The sequence below is a fragment of the Balaenoptera physalus genome (genome assembly GCF_965194825.1).
Source record: "Balaenoptera physalus genome assembly, chromosome: 5".
NCBI lineage: Eukaryota > Metazoa > Chordata > Mammalia > Artiodactyla > Balaenopteridae > Balaenoptera > Balaenoptera physalus.
This window is the reverse complement of record NC_138884.1, coordinates 78,214,149-78,232,990: the sequence shown is the minus strand read 5'-3', so window position 1 is coordinate 78,232,990 and position 18,842 is coordinate 78,214,149. Positions and strand designations below refer to the sequence as shown.

Sequence of the window (18,842 nt, the reverse complement as noted above, 5' to 3'; positions counted from 1 at the left end):
GCTGCCCAGGTGGGGAAGGCTTGGGCAGGGCTTGGACGGCCTGGATGTGTCTGTTTTTCCCCTCTTCTTGTTTCATGACCAAATTCTGGTCCAAAGGGCTTATTTCTTAATGTTAACAATACATTGAGCTCACTAAAGGCTTGCTTTCTTTAGAAAGTGAACTATGTTAGTTGGAGGTGAAGTTTCTGAGCCTCTGACATTAATGCTAACATCTCTTCATAGGTGGTCAGCTTAAATTAGAGTTAATAGCTTTTCACAGCTTATTCTGAGATTCAAGTTAGGAGAAGTACCTCTTGAGAGTTATTCTTTTAAGCAGAATGTACATTTAAAAATATTTGTGGCTATAAAAGAGGCTATAATTTGTGGCTTATGTTTTAAATAGAAAAAGTATTGAAATGCATTTTAAATAGAATCATATATTTTAGCAATCGTTGCATGACTGTTTCAGATCTAAGGATCTTTTTTCTATCATGTTCAGTATTCTAGTAGACAAAGTATCTGCTACTTTAGATTTTAATTGTTTTTCTTTTAATCAGGAGATACCTTTAATGAGTTATTTTCAATCTAGGAAGGTAGGCTTGTAGTTTTTGAAACTACTAATTAATATATTGAGTAAAACACTAAATGATGCAGAAAAAGATCCCCACCCACCCCAAATAACATTACCTCTGGGTATGATTTTGTTTAGTTCCATCTTTGAGGATTTTTTCCTTGTGAATATTTTTTGAAAACCTTTCATTACTTGCTGGCTGTATCAGTAGTACTTGCAGAGATGGTGTGTCATCCGTCTGTGTCCGTGATGGCCTTTGCCAGTCGTCGGGGCCCAGGCTCTTCCTCTGATTGGGGAATTCTTACCATCAAAGGCAGAGCTGCCCAGATACAGCCACACCAGGGTGTGAATCTGAAGCTGAAGGCAAGACATGGGAAGCAATTGGAAGTGCTTGGCGGCCTTTTACAGACGATGGACAGTGGTGACGGCTGTTTCTAGAGGCCGTGGGAGCTACAGCCCAGGCAGGTCCGGGCTGTGTCGCTGGTGCACTCTGCAGCATGCCCTTAGGCATTGTTTTGGTTGTACAGCTGATGTGCTTGGTGCTCTGGTTTTCCTAGAGAGTCTGTGAACTACCCAATAACCTTTAAAAAAAAAAAAAAATCGCTGTTCAAATAGCTAGTTGGTTTCTGATGCTCGCGACTAAGAATTCGGACAAATCCAACATCCAGACCCGTCATGGGTTGGTACTTGGCTGAGGCCCCTGTGGAGAAGAGCAGTGATCTGCCTTTCCACCCTGGTTGGACTCTGTTCAGAGTCCAAGAGTCCTGGCTCGAGGTGACCCAAAAGGCTAAAGGGGGGACACAGGCAGTGTCAGGGGGAGCTGCCTTTGCCAGTGGTCAGGCAGGACTCTGAGGCACGCATCAGTCACCCCACCGATCTCACCATATGGAGCTCTTACTGCTGTCTTTGCCTGATTCCATCTTTGTCCCCCCGCCCTCTCCCCAAAATTCTTGAGAGTATTAGGTATGGAAATAATATTGGTAGAATGTTTATTTTGTTTAGCCAAAATTATATCTAATAGTCCTAATTGCTTTTTAATTGACTTTATCGAGTATAATTTACATTCTGTAAAATTGTACCCACTTGATAAATACGTGTGTGTGTAACCACTACTATAATTAAGATATAGAATGGTTTCATTACCCCCTAAAGTTCCCTTGTATCCCCTTTCAGTCTGTACTTCTCTACCTCCCACCACAGTTTTTTTTTAAAGATTTTTTTGATGTGGACCATTTTTTTTAAAAGTCTTTATGGAATTTGTTACAGTATTGCTTCTGTTTTATGTTTTGGATTTTTTGGCCACAGAGGCGTGTGGGATCTTAGCTCCCCAACCAGGGATCGAACCCGCACCCCCTGCATTGGAAGGCGAAGTCTCAACCCCTGGACCGCCAGGGAAGTCCCCCACCACAATTTTTGGCTTTTAATATATATCATCTTAGGCCTCCTCTGTGTTAGTTGATGATTTGTCATTTTGCTGTTCATGGGGATAGTACAGTATAAAAAGGTGTAATAATCTCTCTCTGTCTTTTTACTGAACTGTTAAATCCAAAGAAAAACTGTCAGTGCTGTATAAATTATAAATCTGGTAATTAATACTTTACCACATAGAGTGGGCTTGAATTAGATGACTTGTTCCCTTGAAAGATTTTCTGGTGGATGGCTTTTCTTGCTTCTCTGTGGGCCAAAGGCATACAATGCTAGGTTTTGCTCCTTGGATACCACGATTTCTTTTCATTGTTATCTGGGTCAGGTTGAGAGGCAGGAAAGCATAGTAGTTAAGTGTGGGCCCTGGTTCTGGGTTCTGCCTCTGTTAGCTGTGTGACCGTGGATAAATTACTCAGCTACTCTGTATAAGCTTCAGATTCCTCATGCATAAAAAATACCTCCTGTGTGGTATGGAGTTGGTCAGTCAACAGTGTTTATTGAACACCTACTATGTACCAGGCCGTCTTCTTCATCTGTCGTGAAGTTCCCCTTGCAGTGTGGGGGAAGATGCAGATAATAAGCAGATAAGTCATGTAGTATGTCAGATGGTGAGCAGTTCATTTGAGAAAACTCAAGCAGGGAAGGGCAGTGCACAGGTGCCCCTGTGTGTGCAGGGGGGAGAGGAGCAGAGCAGGGGACGTTGTAATTTTACAAGGCTCGGTCAGGGAGGGCCTCACTGAGAGGCTTGTCAGACAAGACCTGATGGAGGTGAGGGGGCATTCCAGGGAGAGGGAACACAAACGCAGAGACTCTGAGGAGGGGAGCAAGGCTGTATTTGAGGAACAGCAAAGAGGCTGGTGTGCTTGGAGTGGAGCTGGGGATTGGGCAGAGAGAAAGAAGTAGGAGGCAAGATCAAAAGTGATCCTGAGGATTAAATTAGATAAAACACAAAGTATTTAGAGAAACGCTTGGCACTTTTCTAATGATTACTGTGTAATGACAATTTCTTCATTAGGCTTTAAAAGGAGACCCTTGGGAGGAAAACAGGTTATAAGAAAGAAAAGAAGCAAGTGAAGCATTCCCTCACTTAGTCACTCTCCAAACCTTTTTTCTTGCTGCTGGGTGCTGCTGTAACAACGTGACTGAGCCTGGTCCTCGTGTTTCAGGAGCTTCCTTCCAGCAAGCTTAGTGGTGGATGCAGAGAGGTCCTGGACAGTTGAAGTATGGGACAGGGCAAGGTTATTTGGATGCCCAGGGTGCTTTGGGAACAAATAGGGAGTCATTAAAATTAGACTTCAGGGAAGGGTTAGCTATTGTCATGTGGGTTTAACTTTTGAAGTTTTATTACGTGAAGAAAAAGATGGGTGTGTGCCTGAGGGATGAGGTGGGAGGGTGCTTTCCAAGCAGAGGGAACAGCCTGGCAATAGCATGGGCGTTGGATAGACCATAGCGAAGGGGGGCGAGGTGGAGGGATGGGCAGGAGCCACGTGGGAAGGGCTGAAAAGAGGCACCAGGGAGGGTTTATGAGTGGAAAGGAGGTGAGGGGAAAGAGAGAAGTTAGAGGAGGTGGGGCGTGGGGAGAGAAGAGGAACAAAGTGGGATGGGGAGGGGAGGGACTGACACATGTTTATACACAGTGATCATTCTTGGGCTGCTCCAGCTGCCGTGCCTGCCTTAACTCATGTAATCCTTGCCACAGCGCTCTGAAGTAGGTTATGTAGGTACTGTTATCATCCCCATTTTACAGATGAGGAAGCTGAGGTACAGAAAGGTTAACTAACCTTCTCTAGGTCACACAGCTGATAGGTGGTGAACTGAGATTCTAAGTCAGGCATTCTGACTCCAGGGTTTAGGTTCCCACCACTGCCTGTGAAATAATACTCACTGTTTTATCTGTGCTTTTCATTTAATCCTTATGGTAACCTGGCAGGTATATTGGAATTCCATATTTTGTCACTGTTATCTTTGTTTTGCAATTGGTTCTTTTCTTCTTGGAATGGGTCCCAACAGGATAAGGTCTAGGATGAATTCCTCCTTTCCCACTGCTCTTCTTCCCCTCATTTCTGCCATCTCACAATGACAGTGGGCATTTAAAAACGGATTCTCGCTGGGCAACGGATTGTGGCAAAGAAGAGTATTTCCATACTTTTTCTTTACTCACTAATGAAATAGTCATTTTTAGTCTTAGATTTTATTTTAAACAGACATTTGTATTAAGTACTTTTTAAACACATAATTTTTATATATAGGAGATACCTAACAACATTGCAGAAAAGCCAGAAAGCTTACCTTTCAGTAGAGCTACTAAGGTAGTTTTTGCGTAACATCTTTGAAATGATTCTCTTTCCTTTTCCTGTAGTTGAGGGTGAGTTTAAGTCTTTTTCCCCTTTAAGATCTCTTTCTACAGATTCCATTCCCAAAATTATTAGACCACAGATTACTTGTTCTTAATTAAACAGGAAGCTGAGAAGGAGTGTTGTACATTCAAGCCCAGGAAACTGGCTATTGAAGTGAGAGTTTTAAAGACCTGTCCTCTTGTCATCCCTTCTGCCCCGTCTTTACTTTTTGATCTCCTGGGCTCAGTCTGTCTTAGTCTCTTCTATGTTGAATAATAATAGGGATTAAAATAATAAACCTTCATTAGTGCACAGTATGGGCCACCGCTGGGCTGAGTGCTTGGCGTGCACCGTCTCAGGGGCCCTCACAAGCCCCCGTGAGGGGCCTGCTGCTGTGGTCTAGTGAGGTTGGGTTATAGGCAGGGCCCTCAGCTAGGGCGCCGCAGAGCAGGGGCTCTAACCCAGGGCTTTCCGAGGCCAGAGCTGCACTCTTTACCCTAAATCTGGCCTCTCCTGACATTAGTGAGATGAGAGGGTGATTTTTACTCTGAGCGATGGAGTGGACGGATCTGTGTTCCTCTGTGGGTAGGGTGGGGTGAAGGGAGTGAATCTAGGGCCCTGTGTACCTTGTCACAGTGGGAGAGCTGCCAGGCCGGCTGTCCTGAAGTGGCCGACTCCGTTGAGATGGCACCACCAGCAGGCACAGGCTGCGCAGTGGATGACGGGTGCTAGGTGGCATGCCGCCTGTCTTGGGCGGGTGGCTTCTTTCCCAGCCGCTTCTACAGGTCCTGTGAGAGTTAGGAGGAAAAAGCCAGCTGCAGTGGTGTGCTTGGATGGTTTTAACGTCAGATCTTGTGTTCAGTGAAAGCGCCGAGTCACCTGTGATGACCTGCTCCCATTCCTTGTCAGTTTTCCCCTTTCCATGCTCACCTTTTTGGCCCTGTGCCTTATAAATAGCAAATATTTATAGATGAGGAGAATGATGTTAACACCTTCCTCACTGCTACTTTGCTTCATTTAGTTTTCACCTAGCTTTTCGACCTTGAAAAGCCTGGATCTTGATCTTTTCTTCATGCTGCAGGGCTTGCAGTGAATGAGTTGAACTGCCCTCTGGCCCGTGCTGAGATTGTGATGTGGATATGGATTGGCTGCGGCAGGCTGGGGCTGGGGATCGAGGCGAGGGTGGGGACGGAACGCTCCTCTCCGGTTGCACTGTAGAGTCACCTGGACTGCTTGAGAAGCCTTTGACAACCCCACTCCTCTTTTTATTTAGTTGGTCTGGATTGGGGCCCGGGCCCTGGCAGTTATTCGCACTGCCCAGGTGACTCTGATGTGCAGCGGCTGGATGAATGCTCAGGCGCTTCCTGTGTGCTTGGGGTTTGGTTTGGGCTGGGGGCAGAGGACTCCAAAGCTGCGGCTGCCCCCCTCGGGCCCTGCCCTGGGCGGGGAGCACAGGCCACCCCGCTCGCCGCGCAAGTGAAGCGGAGTGGCGCGGAGCGTGTGCCGGGCACCGTGCCGGGCCCCTCGCAGCACGAGTTAGTTGTATCCTCACAGCGTCCTTAGGAGGCAGGCACTGTTACCATCCATTTTATAGACCAAGAATTCCTACTTCTGACAAGTTAGACAGGTGTGTGGTGTGAAGCTGACCCGCGACCTGGCTTTTGGTTTTTTCCCAGTTGTGGAACACTCGTTTCGGATCTTTGTGTTTTAATAATTTGGCCTCAAATGTGAATATGTTTGTTTTAACGAATGAGACGTGTACTTGTGCCATCCCACATAGCTAAATGACGATCAGTTGGTGTGCAGAAGTGTAAATTGGTGTCTGTAATCCCAGTTGAAAATACTACTTTTTATTTTATTTTTATTATTTATTTATTTATGGCTGCGTTGGGTCTTCGTTTCTGTGCGAGGGCTTTCTCTAGTTGCGGCGAGTGGGGGCCACTCTTCATCGCGGTGCGCGGGCCTGTCACTATCGCGGCCTCTCTTGTTGCGGAGCACAGGCTCCAGACGCGCAGGCTCAGTAGTTGTGGCTCACGGGCCTAGTTGCTCCGCGGCATGTGGGATCTTCCCAGACCAGGGCTCGAACCCGTGCCCCCTGCATTGGCAGGCAGATTCTCAACCACTGCGCCACCAGGGAAGCCCCCAATACTACTTTTTATAGCGTCAAAAGTAGACTTCATTTTATGGTAGATTTTGTCTGTCAAGTTATTTTGAGATAAAACTCATTTCTAATGACCTTTTACTTAAAACTGCATTTTGTACTTGTCTTTTAAAATGACTTATACTCTGTATGCTTGAGCTCAGGTATAGATCCTCCCTGACTTGTAAGCTGACCCCCTCTTTACACTCTGGCTTCTGTAACCTTCCAGGGTACTAAGCAAGTCGAATCTCAGCATTTTAAACGTGCTTCAGTCTCGCCATCGTAAAGCCCAAACTCAGCAGTCCCTCAGTCCCCCACCCGCACCCCAAAAGCCATTACTGATTTAGTTCTTCATTTTCATTGTCATCAGAATGCATTTATTAGTACATATCTGTGCATAGTTCTTATTAAAAATTTTTATACCTGAGAGCATTGCTCACTGATTGGCCACCTGGAGTTTAGCTCATAATAAAATACTTTCATGAATCTTTAGTGACAAGAGGAAAGAGGTGTAGTTAATAGAAATAATATAGGCGTTATGTACCTTTTCTGCACTATCTTTTCTCCAACAAAGAAAAAAAGAAGTTGGTAGGTTGTTTTAGATTTTACCAGTTTTAGTATCTTTTTATTTAATATTAAAGTTCTCTAATTTTGTGTGCTTGCTTATTAACAACCTCGGGTGGGAAATGCTGCTGCTTTTTACCCCTGATGGAGTGTGAAGATACATGGACACTTGCTCCCATCAGAAATAAGCTAGACTGGAGAAAGGACCTTTGGATTGGGAATTAGAAGATGTGAATTATCCCCAGCTTGGCCACAACTAGTTACCTGACCCTGCTTGGGCTAATTTTCATAGCTCAAGGAGAATTTTTGAGACTTGGACAAAAAGACATGAAATGTTGAGCTTCCCTCTCAGCACCTGAAAGCAATCTTGTTGGTTTTCCTCCCAGTACAATCACATTTGGTGTAGAGGTTAGTTCTAAAGTCCATATGTAAGGTGAAAATCACCTGTGTTAAAAATATCACTGGAAATACTTTCAGAAGGTGCCCCTCATCAGAGGTTGTCTCCAGCACAGCAGTTCTTTCCTCTGGCGTTAGGACAGGTCGCTGGCTCTTCAGCTGAGCACCAGTTGCAGCAGCTGGCTTATGTTTAGGGACTGTGTTTTATGAAGAATACATTTCTTTAAATACTTGACTCATACAAGGTTGTGAGATCCACGTGGAAACTGAGCCGACCCAGTGACTGTCAGATTCCTGTTGCCCAGCTCCCACTCATTAAGTAGAGACCTCGAGGGCAGTTACCGGGACAATTGACTTTTCTTCTCTCTCCCTCTTCATTTTGCCAAGCAATTGAGTTGAATTTGTGTGAGTTGAACGTGGATGTCCTGCAATCCCGTTGTACTCAGGATGTCTTCCCTCCACTTTTGCTGCCACAGTCTACCTTAAGACCCTAATCATTTCCCACCTCAGTCACTTCCAGTAGTCTTCATGAAAGGCCGCTCTAAATCCAGGCCACACACTCGCCGTAGGGAAGTCTATCTAAAAAACTGATTAAAACACTTTCATGGCACCCAGGCTCACAGCAGTGCTTCTCAGACTTCTCCACCAGCGTTCTGCTATGGCAGAATTAAGTACCCTCTGGATTCTGGGAGCGTAACTTGGTCTGGTGAAATTTCTTTCAAATTTTGTGCCATAGTCATTTTTTTGTTTTCATGTGAAACAGTTGTACATGAATTACCTTTGAGTAGGACTGATGCTGCTTGAATGTGCCCTGTTTATCTGTTACATTTGCATACCCTCTGATGGTCCAATTGGAAATACAAGTCCTTAGGAGATTAAACTCTTAAGCAGGATTCAGAGCTGCCTTTTTCTGACCTTGCGTGCCTTTTGAGTCTCCTGATACCGTGCTGCTTCTCACTTATGAAGATCTAATGGTGTGAATGCACTGAAATACCCTGAACATATTGAATTTAAGTCTTGATGCATTTGTACCTGCATTCATTTATTCCTTGAGTATTTATTGAGCACCTGATGTTTCCCAGGTATTGCTTTAGGTACGAGGGATACAGCAGTGGACAAGAGCAAGCAAGTTCTGGCCTTTGTGAAGCTTACATTCTAATGCGAGAGGAAGATGACACACAAATATGACATATATCAGGAGGTACTAATGCCATAAAGAGAAGTAAAGCATGGTAAAGTGATAGTGAAGAAGGGGTCCTGTTTGTTGGGTCTGGCAAGGTTCTGTAAGAAGGTGATATTTCAGTGGCAACCTGATTAAGTGTGAGAGCAAGCCATGTTATTATTAGAGGAAAGAGTGCTCAACGCAACAAGAATAGCACGTGCAAAGGCCCTGAGGTAGGAGCATGCTTGGAGTGTTCACAGAATAGCAGGAAGCTCACTGCAACTGAGAAGAGTGAGCAAGGGGAAGATGAGTAAGAGATGAGATTGGGTACATGGGTAGAGGCTGAATGTGCAGAAAGAGCCCTGAGTCCATGATATGGACTTTTCTTTTGCTTTGGATGCCTTCCCCTTCCATGCTTTGGGTGGGGTTGAAATTAATTTTAATTTGTTCCACATGGTAGTTGGTTGCCCCTCTGTTTGCTAAATAATTATCTCTTGCCCATTGATTTGAAAAAAGGCAAAAGATTTATTCGATCTGAAGAGAAACCAGAGTATTTCATTGATTTGAAATGCCAGTTAATCATATTAATTATATGTGTTTATACATACTTAAAAACATACAGACATGCTTGCAGGCATATATACAGACATACGTTTATTAGCTCTCTTCCATTGATTTGTATTATAATTACTGTTATAATTACCTCTAGACCAGGCATTGGCACACTACAGCCCATGGCCCCAGTCAGGCCCACCACCAAGTTTTTATAAATAAAGTTTTATTGGAACACAGCCACACTCATTTGCTTGTGTATTGTTTATGGCTGCTTTTGAGCTACAATGGCAGGGTAGTTGTAACAGAGGTCGGATGGCCCACAAAGCCTAAAATATTTAAGATCTGGCCCTCTGCAGAGAATTTACCAACCTCTGCTTTATATTATGTATTGTCTGATAGGGCAAGTTCTTCCTCATTCTTCTTTTTCAACAATTTCTTGGCAAGTCAAGCACGTTTGTTCTTTTCAGATGAACTTTAGAATCAATCTGCCAAGCTTGCCTGACTCCCTTCCTTTTCCCCCACCTCTTTTTTGGGGTGGGGAAGTGGGAGGCAGGGAGAATAGGAATTTGACTGCATTTAATTTGTACGTTAGTAAAGGGCGAAGTGATCGCCTTACAATACTGGGTCTTTCCATTCCAGGAATATAATATCTCTGCATTTTTGTCTTTCAGGAAGCTTTCATTGTTTCTTCATTTGGTTGTTGCATGTTTAAGTTTATTCCTACATGTATTATTGCTTTTCATTGCTGTTATAATTAAGATCACCTCCCAGCTATATTTAACAAATGACTATGTCATAAAAGAAAGGTTTGGATTTTTATGTATTTAAATTGTTTCTGACCCTCTTACGGAAGTAAACTCCTGTTAGGACTGTTAATTCTGAAATTTGATTCTTTTGGTTGATGGTCATTGTCTGAACTTACCAATAATTGTTTTATTCCTAATATTTATGTCTCTGCCTATATTGTGGGATTCTATACTGAGAGTAGTTTGGGGGAAGTGAATTTTGACTCTCATTGGCGTTCACTTTCTTCTATTATGTAGGTCACAGCAAATAGTAATTATAAAAAAAACCAAACAAACAAACCAAAAAAAACCCCAGAAAACTTTATGCCCAGTCAGCATTTGTTGATCATTTTTAAGAATGCCCAGAAGATAATTTAGGCAGACCATTTATGAAGCAGGCTGTGCCTTTCTGCAGAGCCATTTGTCGCTTTTAATATAGAATGTAGGGTTCGCATGTCACGCAGGAGAGTCAAACCCAGTGACTACTTTACTGTGGAGGGCCTTTTGATCATGGACTCAAGTTGACTTAACCAAGCATTTATACTTTGGAATTAAAATATGAGCAGAAGAAGATTTTATGAATGAGTTAGTACTTTCCTAAATATGTTCTCTGTAAAGCATTTGATCTTTATCCTTAACATCTATTCCTTAAGGATGTGAAATCTATTTTAGATTTCAAGGTCTGTTACTTGCCCTGAGCACTGAACAGATGAACCGTAAATTCAATATGTGTTAACCTTTGTGGATTTATCTTTTAATGCCATTTTGGTCTTTTTGTCCTGAATTTGTGTCTACTCCCCAGCTTCTTACCTTGGTGAAACTAAAGAAGAACTATTCTGTTCGTGCTGCTGTTCCTTTTCATTTCCCCTTTTTTTTTGGTGAAGCGATGATGAGGTGGTTAGTAGTAGATGCTGGATATGGAAATAGAGAATTGCTGACATGTATTATGTGACTTGTGAAATGAACCTTGTTGCTTGTGTTGTCTGTAAAGTGAAACTTCATGTATAGAACCTGATGTTAAATGCTTTTGTGTATTTTTTCCCACTGTTGAGATGATCTTCCACCATCATTATGAACGTCAGTTGGTGGTATATGAATATAGATAGAAATGCCATCACACACAGTAGAGATGTATCAGGCCACATGCCTCAGTCACAGAGGGAGCTCCAACTTTGAGATCTTTGATGTGGGGCTTGACTTGGACCTACAGAAAGTAGAAACCATTGTAGATAGCTAGCTGTGTGGTGTGGAAAATGGTATAATCAAATAGAGTGATAATTGATATCTTTTATTCGGCACTCACTGTGATCCAGGCATTACATTGGCTGTCTGCCACATCTAGGCATTGTGATCTCACTTCACAACTGAAATTTAGGTTGAAACTTAGGTTAAATAACTGGTAGGCCTGAGATTCAAACTGACTGTTAGACTCCAGAGTCAGGTTGTAAAGCTCAGTGAGTGGTATTTTGGCAGAAACCGTGTGTGTGTGTGTGTGTGTGTGTGTGTGTGTGTGTGTGTGTGTGTGTGTGTACGTGTATGTGTATAGAAGGATTTAGCAGTTTTATTTTGTTTAGATTCTCCTGTGTGAATCTTGACAGTTGAATTCACATCAGGGTGGTATGGCATGAGTTCTGGAGACCTCATTGCTGCAATGATCTTTGGCAAACCCCTTCTGTGTGGCCTCAGTGAGAGAGAATCTAGACCCTTAAGTTTTCTGGTTTTGTTTTTTTGGGGGGCCCAGGAGCTTAATTAATATTTCAAGATGTTAATGTAGTATATCATTTGTCTTCCAAATTTTAAATTGAGAGAGTACAAAAAGGGGGTTTATGGCTTGGTCATAGGTGCCAGGAGAGGGGGGCAGTGGAAGATTAAGCTCCCCAAAGCCTTTGCGGGTCAGGACGAGGCTTTTGCTTCTAGTTTTAGAGCCCCTACCCAGCTTTATGAAGTAGAAGCCTAAGTAAATAAATACACACACGTATACACACTCGGATACCCCAAATGGTTTTTAATCCTTTTCTGTGCAATCGCACTAATTAAGATGGAAAATCAAGGTCTGTGCACATTATGTCATCATTTACCTTAAATATGGCTAAACCATTCAGATGCCAAATAATTAATAATGCAAAATAGTTAACACATGTCTGTATTTGAGGCCCTGCTCTGGTTGCTGCTCAGCCAAGAACTCTGATTCTTTGGACCATTCTCGGTGGCTGTGCCTGTGGCATGCATGTGTGCATGTCAGGGTCTCCGCTGCCTGCTGGCCCCTCTGTCCTCCAGGCCAGCCTAGACCTGGATTCTTGGCTCAATTTAGAAAAGAAAGTGAAGCTTTCTAAATGCTGGCAAGTCAGCTTGCTTTCCAGATTCGGAGCAGCAGCCCAGAGAGTCCAGCCCCAGCAGAGACAATTTGTGTTGTAGTGTCTGCGCTTTGCATCTGATATGTGTCCCACATAAAAATTCCAGTGAAGGGAGATTTTTTCTTTTTTATCCGAATGGCATAACTTGGAAAGTTACAGTATCTTTTCAAGGTTATTTTCAGACTAACCTTTACTAGTCTTTATGATAGTAAAGAAAAGGAACTACTGTAAATCTTGATATTTTATGAAAATACTTCTTATTGCTTGTTCAAATATGAAATTATTCATAGACTTTTAACCCATATTCGCATAGCCTAATATGTAGGCAAGCATACTTAACTTTATAAAAAACATTTGAAACTGGAGATTCAAAAGCCTAACAGTTTAACTTAAAGTTTTATGTTGTGCAGGATTGTATGATGGAGCAACTTAATTCGTCTTGTGTGTATGATTCATTGTGCAATTATTAGAGATGGCATGTGGAGACAGTCTTTGATTTGGCCATGTTTCTCTGTGAGTGTGAGTTCTGCCTCTGTGTTTCTGGTTCTGTGGCACATTTTACTGTTGCCATGCAGGTAACTATAGGCTACATCCCAGAGCCCTGGCCTTTCAGACTGGGAGCTTGCAGGATAGTCCTTTGATCTGTCCGTGTTTGTTAAATTAGGAAGGGGAGGGGTTTAGATTCCGTTTCTGCTCTATGTTATATAAGAGCCAACAAAATAAGTATATTGTAAGAAATGCCGAATGGTTGAGATGCTTTCCTATTATTTTCTTGCCAGGAGCTTGATACTGTGCTAGTAATTCTGGGGAAGAGAAAGAGAAAGTGAACAAGTTTCGTTTGAGATCTGTCTTCTATTTGTGTGACTTGTTTAATTTGCTAGCATTATTGATATTTTTCTTTTAAGCTCAAGTTTATTGCTGATAGGCTATTATAACTACTGAAGTATTTTTATTTTACCTTACAATTCACATGAACATTTCATGAACTTTATTTTAACATGTGGTTGGGAATTTAATTTTATTGTCAGACTTTATTTCTAGCAGATAGGTTGGTAGTTGCATGTTGTATCTTATTTAATAAGTATCAAATTAATGGAGATAGAATTCAGTTGTATCAAAATATTTGTTTATCTTCACTTCTGAGCTTTCTTTTTTAATAGTCTTTTTGCAATATGAGAAGTAAATGACACTGAATTTTCCCCTTTTTCTTTCAAAGACTTTCAGCTGAACTCTCATCTCTCAACACTGGCAAATATTCATAAGATCTACCACACCCTTAATAAGCTAGTAAGTCAATCTTTTAAAGACAAAACTACCAGCTGTTTAAAGTAGTAGTTTTAAGTGTATTTGATAAAATTTAGATTATGGGTATTAAGATATCAGCTGTTTATGAAACTATTGAAGTTTAAAGCTTGCTGTATGGTATGTGATTTCTTGGTAATGATGAACATATTTCTTGCAGAATCTAACAGAAGACGTTGGCCAAGACGATCACCAAACAGGTATCTATAAATGCTAACACTACTTAATTTTAAATAAACTTCCTAATATAAAGTTATAATGCATTCCATTAGCAAGTTGTTACTTGGTTGAGGATTGTTTTTCAGGGTGTATGGAGGTAGCCATCTCACAACTCCTTCCCTGGAGGAAATCTGTTCTAGGGCTCTGGTTTATAACAGAGTCCTTCAGTTCCTTTAAAGGGGCTGGGGAGTCTCCCCAGTGGTTTCAAAATAATCATTTCTCTACTGAAGTGTTTTAGTTTATACTAAAAAGTTGCTACAGTAGTGCAATTTGGAAGGTATTCCATAAATATCTGTTGACTTGAGATGTAAAATGAGTTGATAGGTCAGTAGGGGCATGTGTGTGTATGTGTTGTATAGGTCCTGAGGATTTATGAATGGGAAAACTGAAAGTTGATAATTGTAAACAATTCTCTAGCCCTGTGGTTCTCAGACTGTAGCTGGCATTATAATCACGGGGAGCAGGGTGTAGTTCCAGTGGATTGCTGGGCTCCACCCCCAGAGTTTTTGATTCTCTAGGTTCGGGGTGGGGCCCTAGAGTTTGCATTTCTAACCAGCTTCCAGATGATGCTGATGCAGCTGGTCTGGAGACCACACCTTGAGAACCACTTCTCTAAACTGTGATGATCATAAAGTTCAGAAACTTGCACTTGATCTGTAGTTATGAAAACTTCTAGCGAAAATGATTAAAATATATTTTAAAGTTTTTGAAAATTACCGCAGTAATACATGAATACATGCTTGTTAGAGAATTGTGACTAGCACAGAAGCAAATGAAGTAAAAAGCCACAATCCTCCTTCACGTCTCCCAGCCCAGCCTTCCCCCAGTTTGCCGCTTAATGTTTGTTCTTTCAGACATTTTTGTACCTGCATATATTTTTATAGTAGTGGGTTTTTAAAAAAATTTATCATTGATGAGCTCATACTGTACATACTGTATAGCATCGTTCTTTTTTCATTTAATTTTTTAACTTAATGGTGTATCTTGGAGGTTGTTGGGATTTAGAACTCTCCCCACCCTTCCCCTCCAGATTGGTTCAGGATCAATTGAAAATTAGGCACAAGATGAAAATTGAAGTAACAGTTGTGTTGGAAAACACAGCTTAGAAGAGCAGCAGAAATGCAGAGGCTTTTCAGTATTTCAACTTAATTAGATAGCCTTACACGCAATCACTGCCACAGCTAGTTAAGCACAGCACACCTCCCGGCCCCTCTCTAACCCACCACTTATGGTGGAAGGGTATCAGCTTCTGCTGGCAGGTTGATCTGAAAGGGAGTTCAGAAGGGGCTGGGCCCCTCTGCTCAGTTCCTCCCCGCCCCAATCACCAGTTAGATCAGACATTCCTTCTTCCAGAGGAAGGAATGAGAGAAGGGGGAATGTATTCTAGAAGGCCAGGCCACAGAGGGTCCCTTCACCTGATCTTTCTGTTTTAGTAAATATAGGTCAACTCAAGGCAGTCAAAAACAGTTTCCTTAATAATTTTATTGATTGATTGATTATAGCTCCTTAATTTTAGAAGCAGTGTGTGCACATGGTTTTAAAAGAGATGTCAAAAAGGTGTAAAGAAGCGAAGGTTGCTGGCCCATTTTATGAGCCCTAGCTCCCATCCCCACTAGTACTACACCCTTGACTCTCCAGAGATAACTCTTATATTCTTTTTTTTTTTTAATACGTGTTTTAATTTTTTTAATTTTATTTTATTTATTTATTTATGGCTGTGTTGGGTCTTCGTTTCTGTGCGAGGGCTTTCTCTAATTGCGGCAAGTGGGGGCCACTCTTCATCGCGGTGCGCGGGCCTCTCACTATCGTGGCCTCTCTCGTTGCGGAGCACAGGCTCCAGACGCGCAGGCTCAGTAGTTGTGGCTCACGGGCCTAGTTGCTCCGCGGCATGTGGGATCTTCCCAGACCAGGGCTCGAACCCGTGTTCCCTGCATTGGCAGGCAGATTCTCAACCACTGCGCCACCAGGGAAGCCCCTATATTCTTGTATTTGTTTCCCAAATGATGATGATATATGTTTTTCCCCAAATACAAGTATACCTTTGTATGTGCCTCTTGTTTTTGTCACTCAGTATATCTTGGAGATCTTTTCATTGCAGCACATTTATAAAACTTTAGTTTTCAATGACTGCATGATTTTCTGTTTCATGGATATATCATAATATGTTTCTATTGATACACATTTAAGTGTGTTTAACTTTTAGCTAATTTTCAGGGCCAGTTTTAAAAGTTAAAAAAAACCCCACATTTCTCTCTACTATTCTGGAACAATATATTGGTAGACATCAGAGATTTTTTAAACTTAAGAGTTAGTGTAGTTTTGATTTTTTAAAACTGAATTTTGTGTTTGTAAAGCCTTTAGGTTGTCTTTCCCTTGGCTAAGGTAATAAAACATCTAAATGCTGAGTCTTGTACATTCTGTAGTTAACGTTGAACTTTGGATTTAAGTGAGTATTGTTACCGTGGCAATTTCACATTTAAATATTTAACCTGAATGTGGCAATTTAATAACTATAAGCTATAATTAAGGAAAACGAAAGTGGAGAGTGTGTTTGGCCTCATGCCCCCTCTTTCGCCCTTGGGGACAGTGGATGTGCCTGATGTTTGGTATATGACTTGCTGGTGCAGTGCCTGGTACCTCGTACGTGCCAGTCAATGTCAATTAACATTAGTAATTTCTCAGAGTGGTCCATTTCATTAACATTTCCCCATCTGGTTATAGCATCACTTGTGATTACCATACCTGACAGAGTATACTTTAAAAATTAAGTAACATAAAATCCGTAGTGTTTGGAAATCTGAGAAAGTTAATCACTGTAGTGCCTCTTTGAATTTCTTGGCCCATCAGTAGTCTGAGTCATTTCTATAACAACTGTATATGGAAGAGCCAAACTAAGTGCAAAAGAGGCCTGTTATCTTCCTGCTCTGTTTCCTTTAACACTTTTCTTTGGTGCTTTCAGTCTTCCACCAAAAAAAGAAGAAAGAAAAAAAAAAGGAGAGAGAGAGTGTATGTTAAAATTGGAGAAATAGCGCAAAATACTGGGAGTGAATTTAAAAAGCCAGAGAGGACCAAAAAAAAATGCTGAAGGAGGATGATAGATGTCAGAAGTCAGTATTGTTTAGAGAGAAAGGAAAGGAAATATTTTGGTCTTAAATAGTAGGATAAAAATTGCGCATTTGGACACTACTAGTTTTACTGAAGCAAGCAAGTAGTTCAATGCTCTGTTCAAGAAAATGAAATAAAATATTTAGGTACTGGTAAGATGTCTTAAAATGCATCCTATTTACCAACTTAAATTACTATACCTTTGTGACATTATTCAGTGAAAAGTGAGGTGAAATGGCTATATAAAAAGTATTGAAATGGCAGAATGAACATGTAAAATGTTATTGAGTCAAGGCTATAAGATACAACAAACCCATTATAATGAAAATTAGACAGTGAGATTTTTGTATTGGAACATGCATTTATGCTAAGTTTGGAAAAGTCAGAAAAATTCTCTAATTGTATAAACCTCTTTGGAGATGACTAGAAACTGGGCACACAATTTAATATGTCTTACAAAAAATGAATCCTGAACGGGACCTTTTTTTACTTGAGGCCCACAGCAGGAAGATTAAATTAAAAAAAAAAAAAAAAAAAAAAGCAGTGGAGCAGTGACTTAGATACCATTTATTAAGAATAACATGCTTAGTTAAATTATTATCAAAACAGCTAGCTGCATAGGCATTAAAAGGCCTTTGGTTTGATCCAGGTGAACTTAAATTGCTCTTTAAAATTGATTTTTCTGGGACCAAATATTGGAATAGATATGTTAAAAATGTTGGCAGTATTTCTAATTGTTTAACGTAAGAAGAATAGCTATATTCATTGACTACCTGATTTATTTGAAAATATGGTCAGTTAATAGAATAATTTATTTGTTCTTCTTAAAAACTGAACCAAAAAGAAATGAACCTGAACTCAAATCATAGCCTTTGGTTAAAAAATAGAAACAATTTTTATTGCCTTCCTAAGGATCATTTAAACACTTCAGCATCAAGAAAGAGCTTCTAACGATGGAAGAGGTGATTTCAGAGTCACTGTCACAATGTAGAAATATTATAGTCTGAACACCAGAATATCTATCACGATAATGTGAAGGAGCCTGCATCATAGTTTGGGATTACTAGTTGAGATTATTCATCTCTTCCTCTTCCTACTTCTTTATTATTATGATAAAAAGGCATTTTCTCTTTCATAAGTACCTGCCAGATGTTTCTAATGAGATTTAAGATGGATCCTTAAAATCTTTTTCATCACTGTTTTTTCTTGGGTGATTGGCAAATATTGAAAACTTGCAGCTCTGATCATTTTAAATCAATTTATGGGTTAAGTCGCTTTAATTTGTCAAGTATTTATTGAATAGGAACTTTCAGGTGCTCAACTTACTGGCCCGTTGTCTTATCTGTAGAATTGGGGTGGTAATAATACCTCTCAGATTTGTTAAGATAAATTTGAAAGTGCTTTGTAGTTACTAATTTAAAATGTCAGCCTTAATATTTTGCCTCTACCTGTAATGTCAGATTGTTTATACCTAAGTAGATACTTGTAGCAGGTTAAAATAGCTAAAGCTTCTTTGAAACATAAGCATCCCATAACATTTTTGTTTATAGTATTTGCTTACTGAATTTTCTTTTTACTCTAAAAATAAAGTTTAATTAAGGTAGATAGTGAAATAAGTTCTAAAGCAGTAAAGTCTAAATTTAATGATACGAATAAATACAAATTTGTAAAACATTCATTTAGATTTAAGTGTTTTTATTATAAAAAGACATCACAGAGTTATTTTAAGAAGCAAACATTCTAGAATATTTGTGTTTAAAAAAAATCCACCCTGCCAGGAAACTTAGAATCAAGTGCTTGTCTTAACTGACGAATGGGAAAGAAAATCTGGAATGGTGGTGTATTATCTATTCATAGATGTTTCAAATTTCTGGAAACATACTGATCTTTAAGCAGAATTTGATTTACGCTTGTTTTAGGAACACATTTATTCAACAAATATTTGAGAG

General features: G+C 40.7%; 1 protein-coding gene across 1 annotated transcript in view; it reads left to right on the top strand.

The window, feature by feature from the left end:
• CWH43 (cell wall biogenesis 43 C-terminal homolog) overlaps positions 1-18,842 on the top strand; it is a 152,575-nt gene that overhangs the window by 89,450 nt on the left and 44,283 nt on the right. The window contains 2 exon segments of the mRNA XM_082462517.1: positions 13,484-13,554; positions 13,730-13,769. Coding sequence (XP_082318643.1) covers positions 13,484-13,554; positions 13,730-13,769 — 111 coding nt within the window.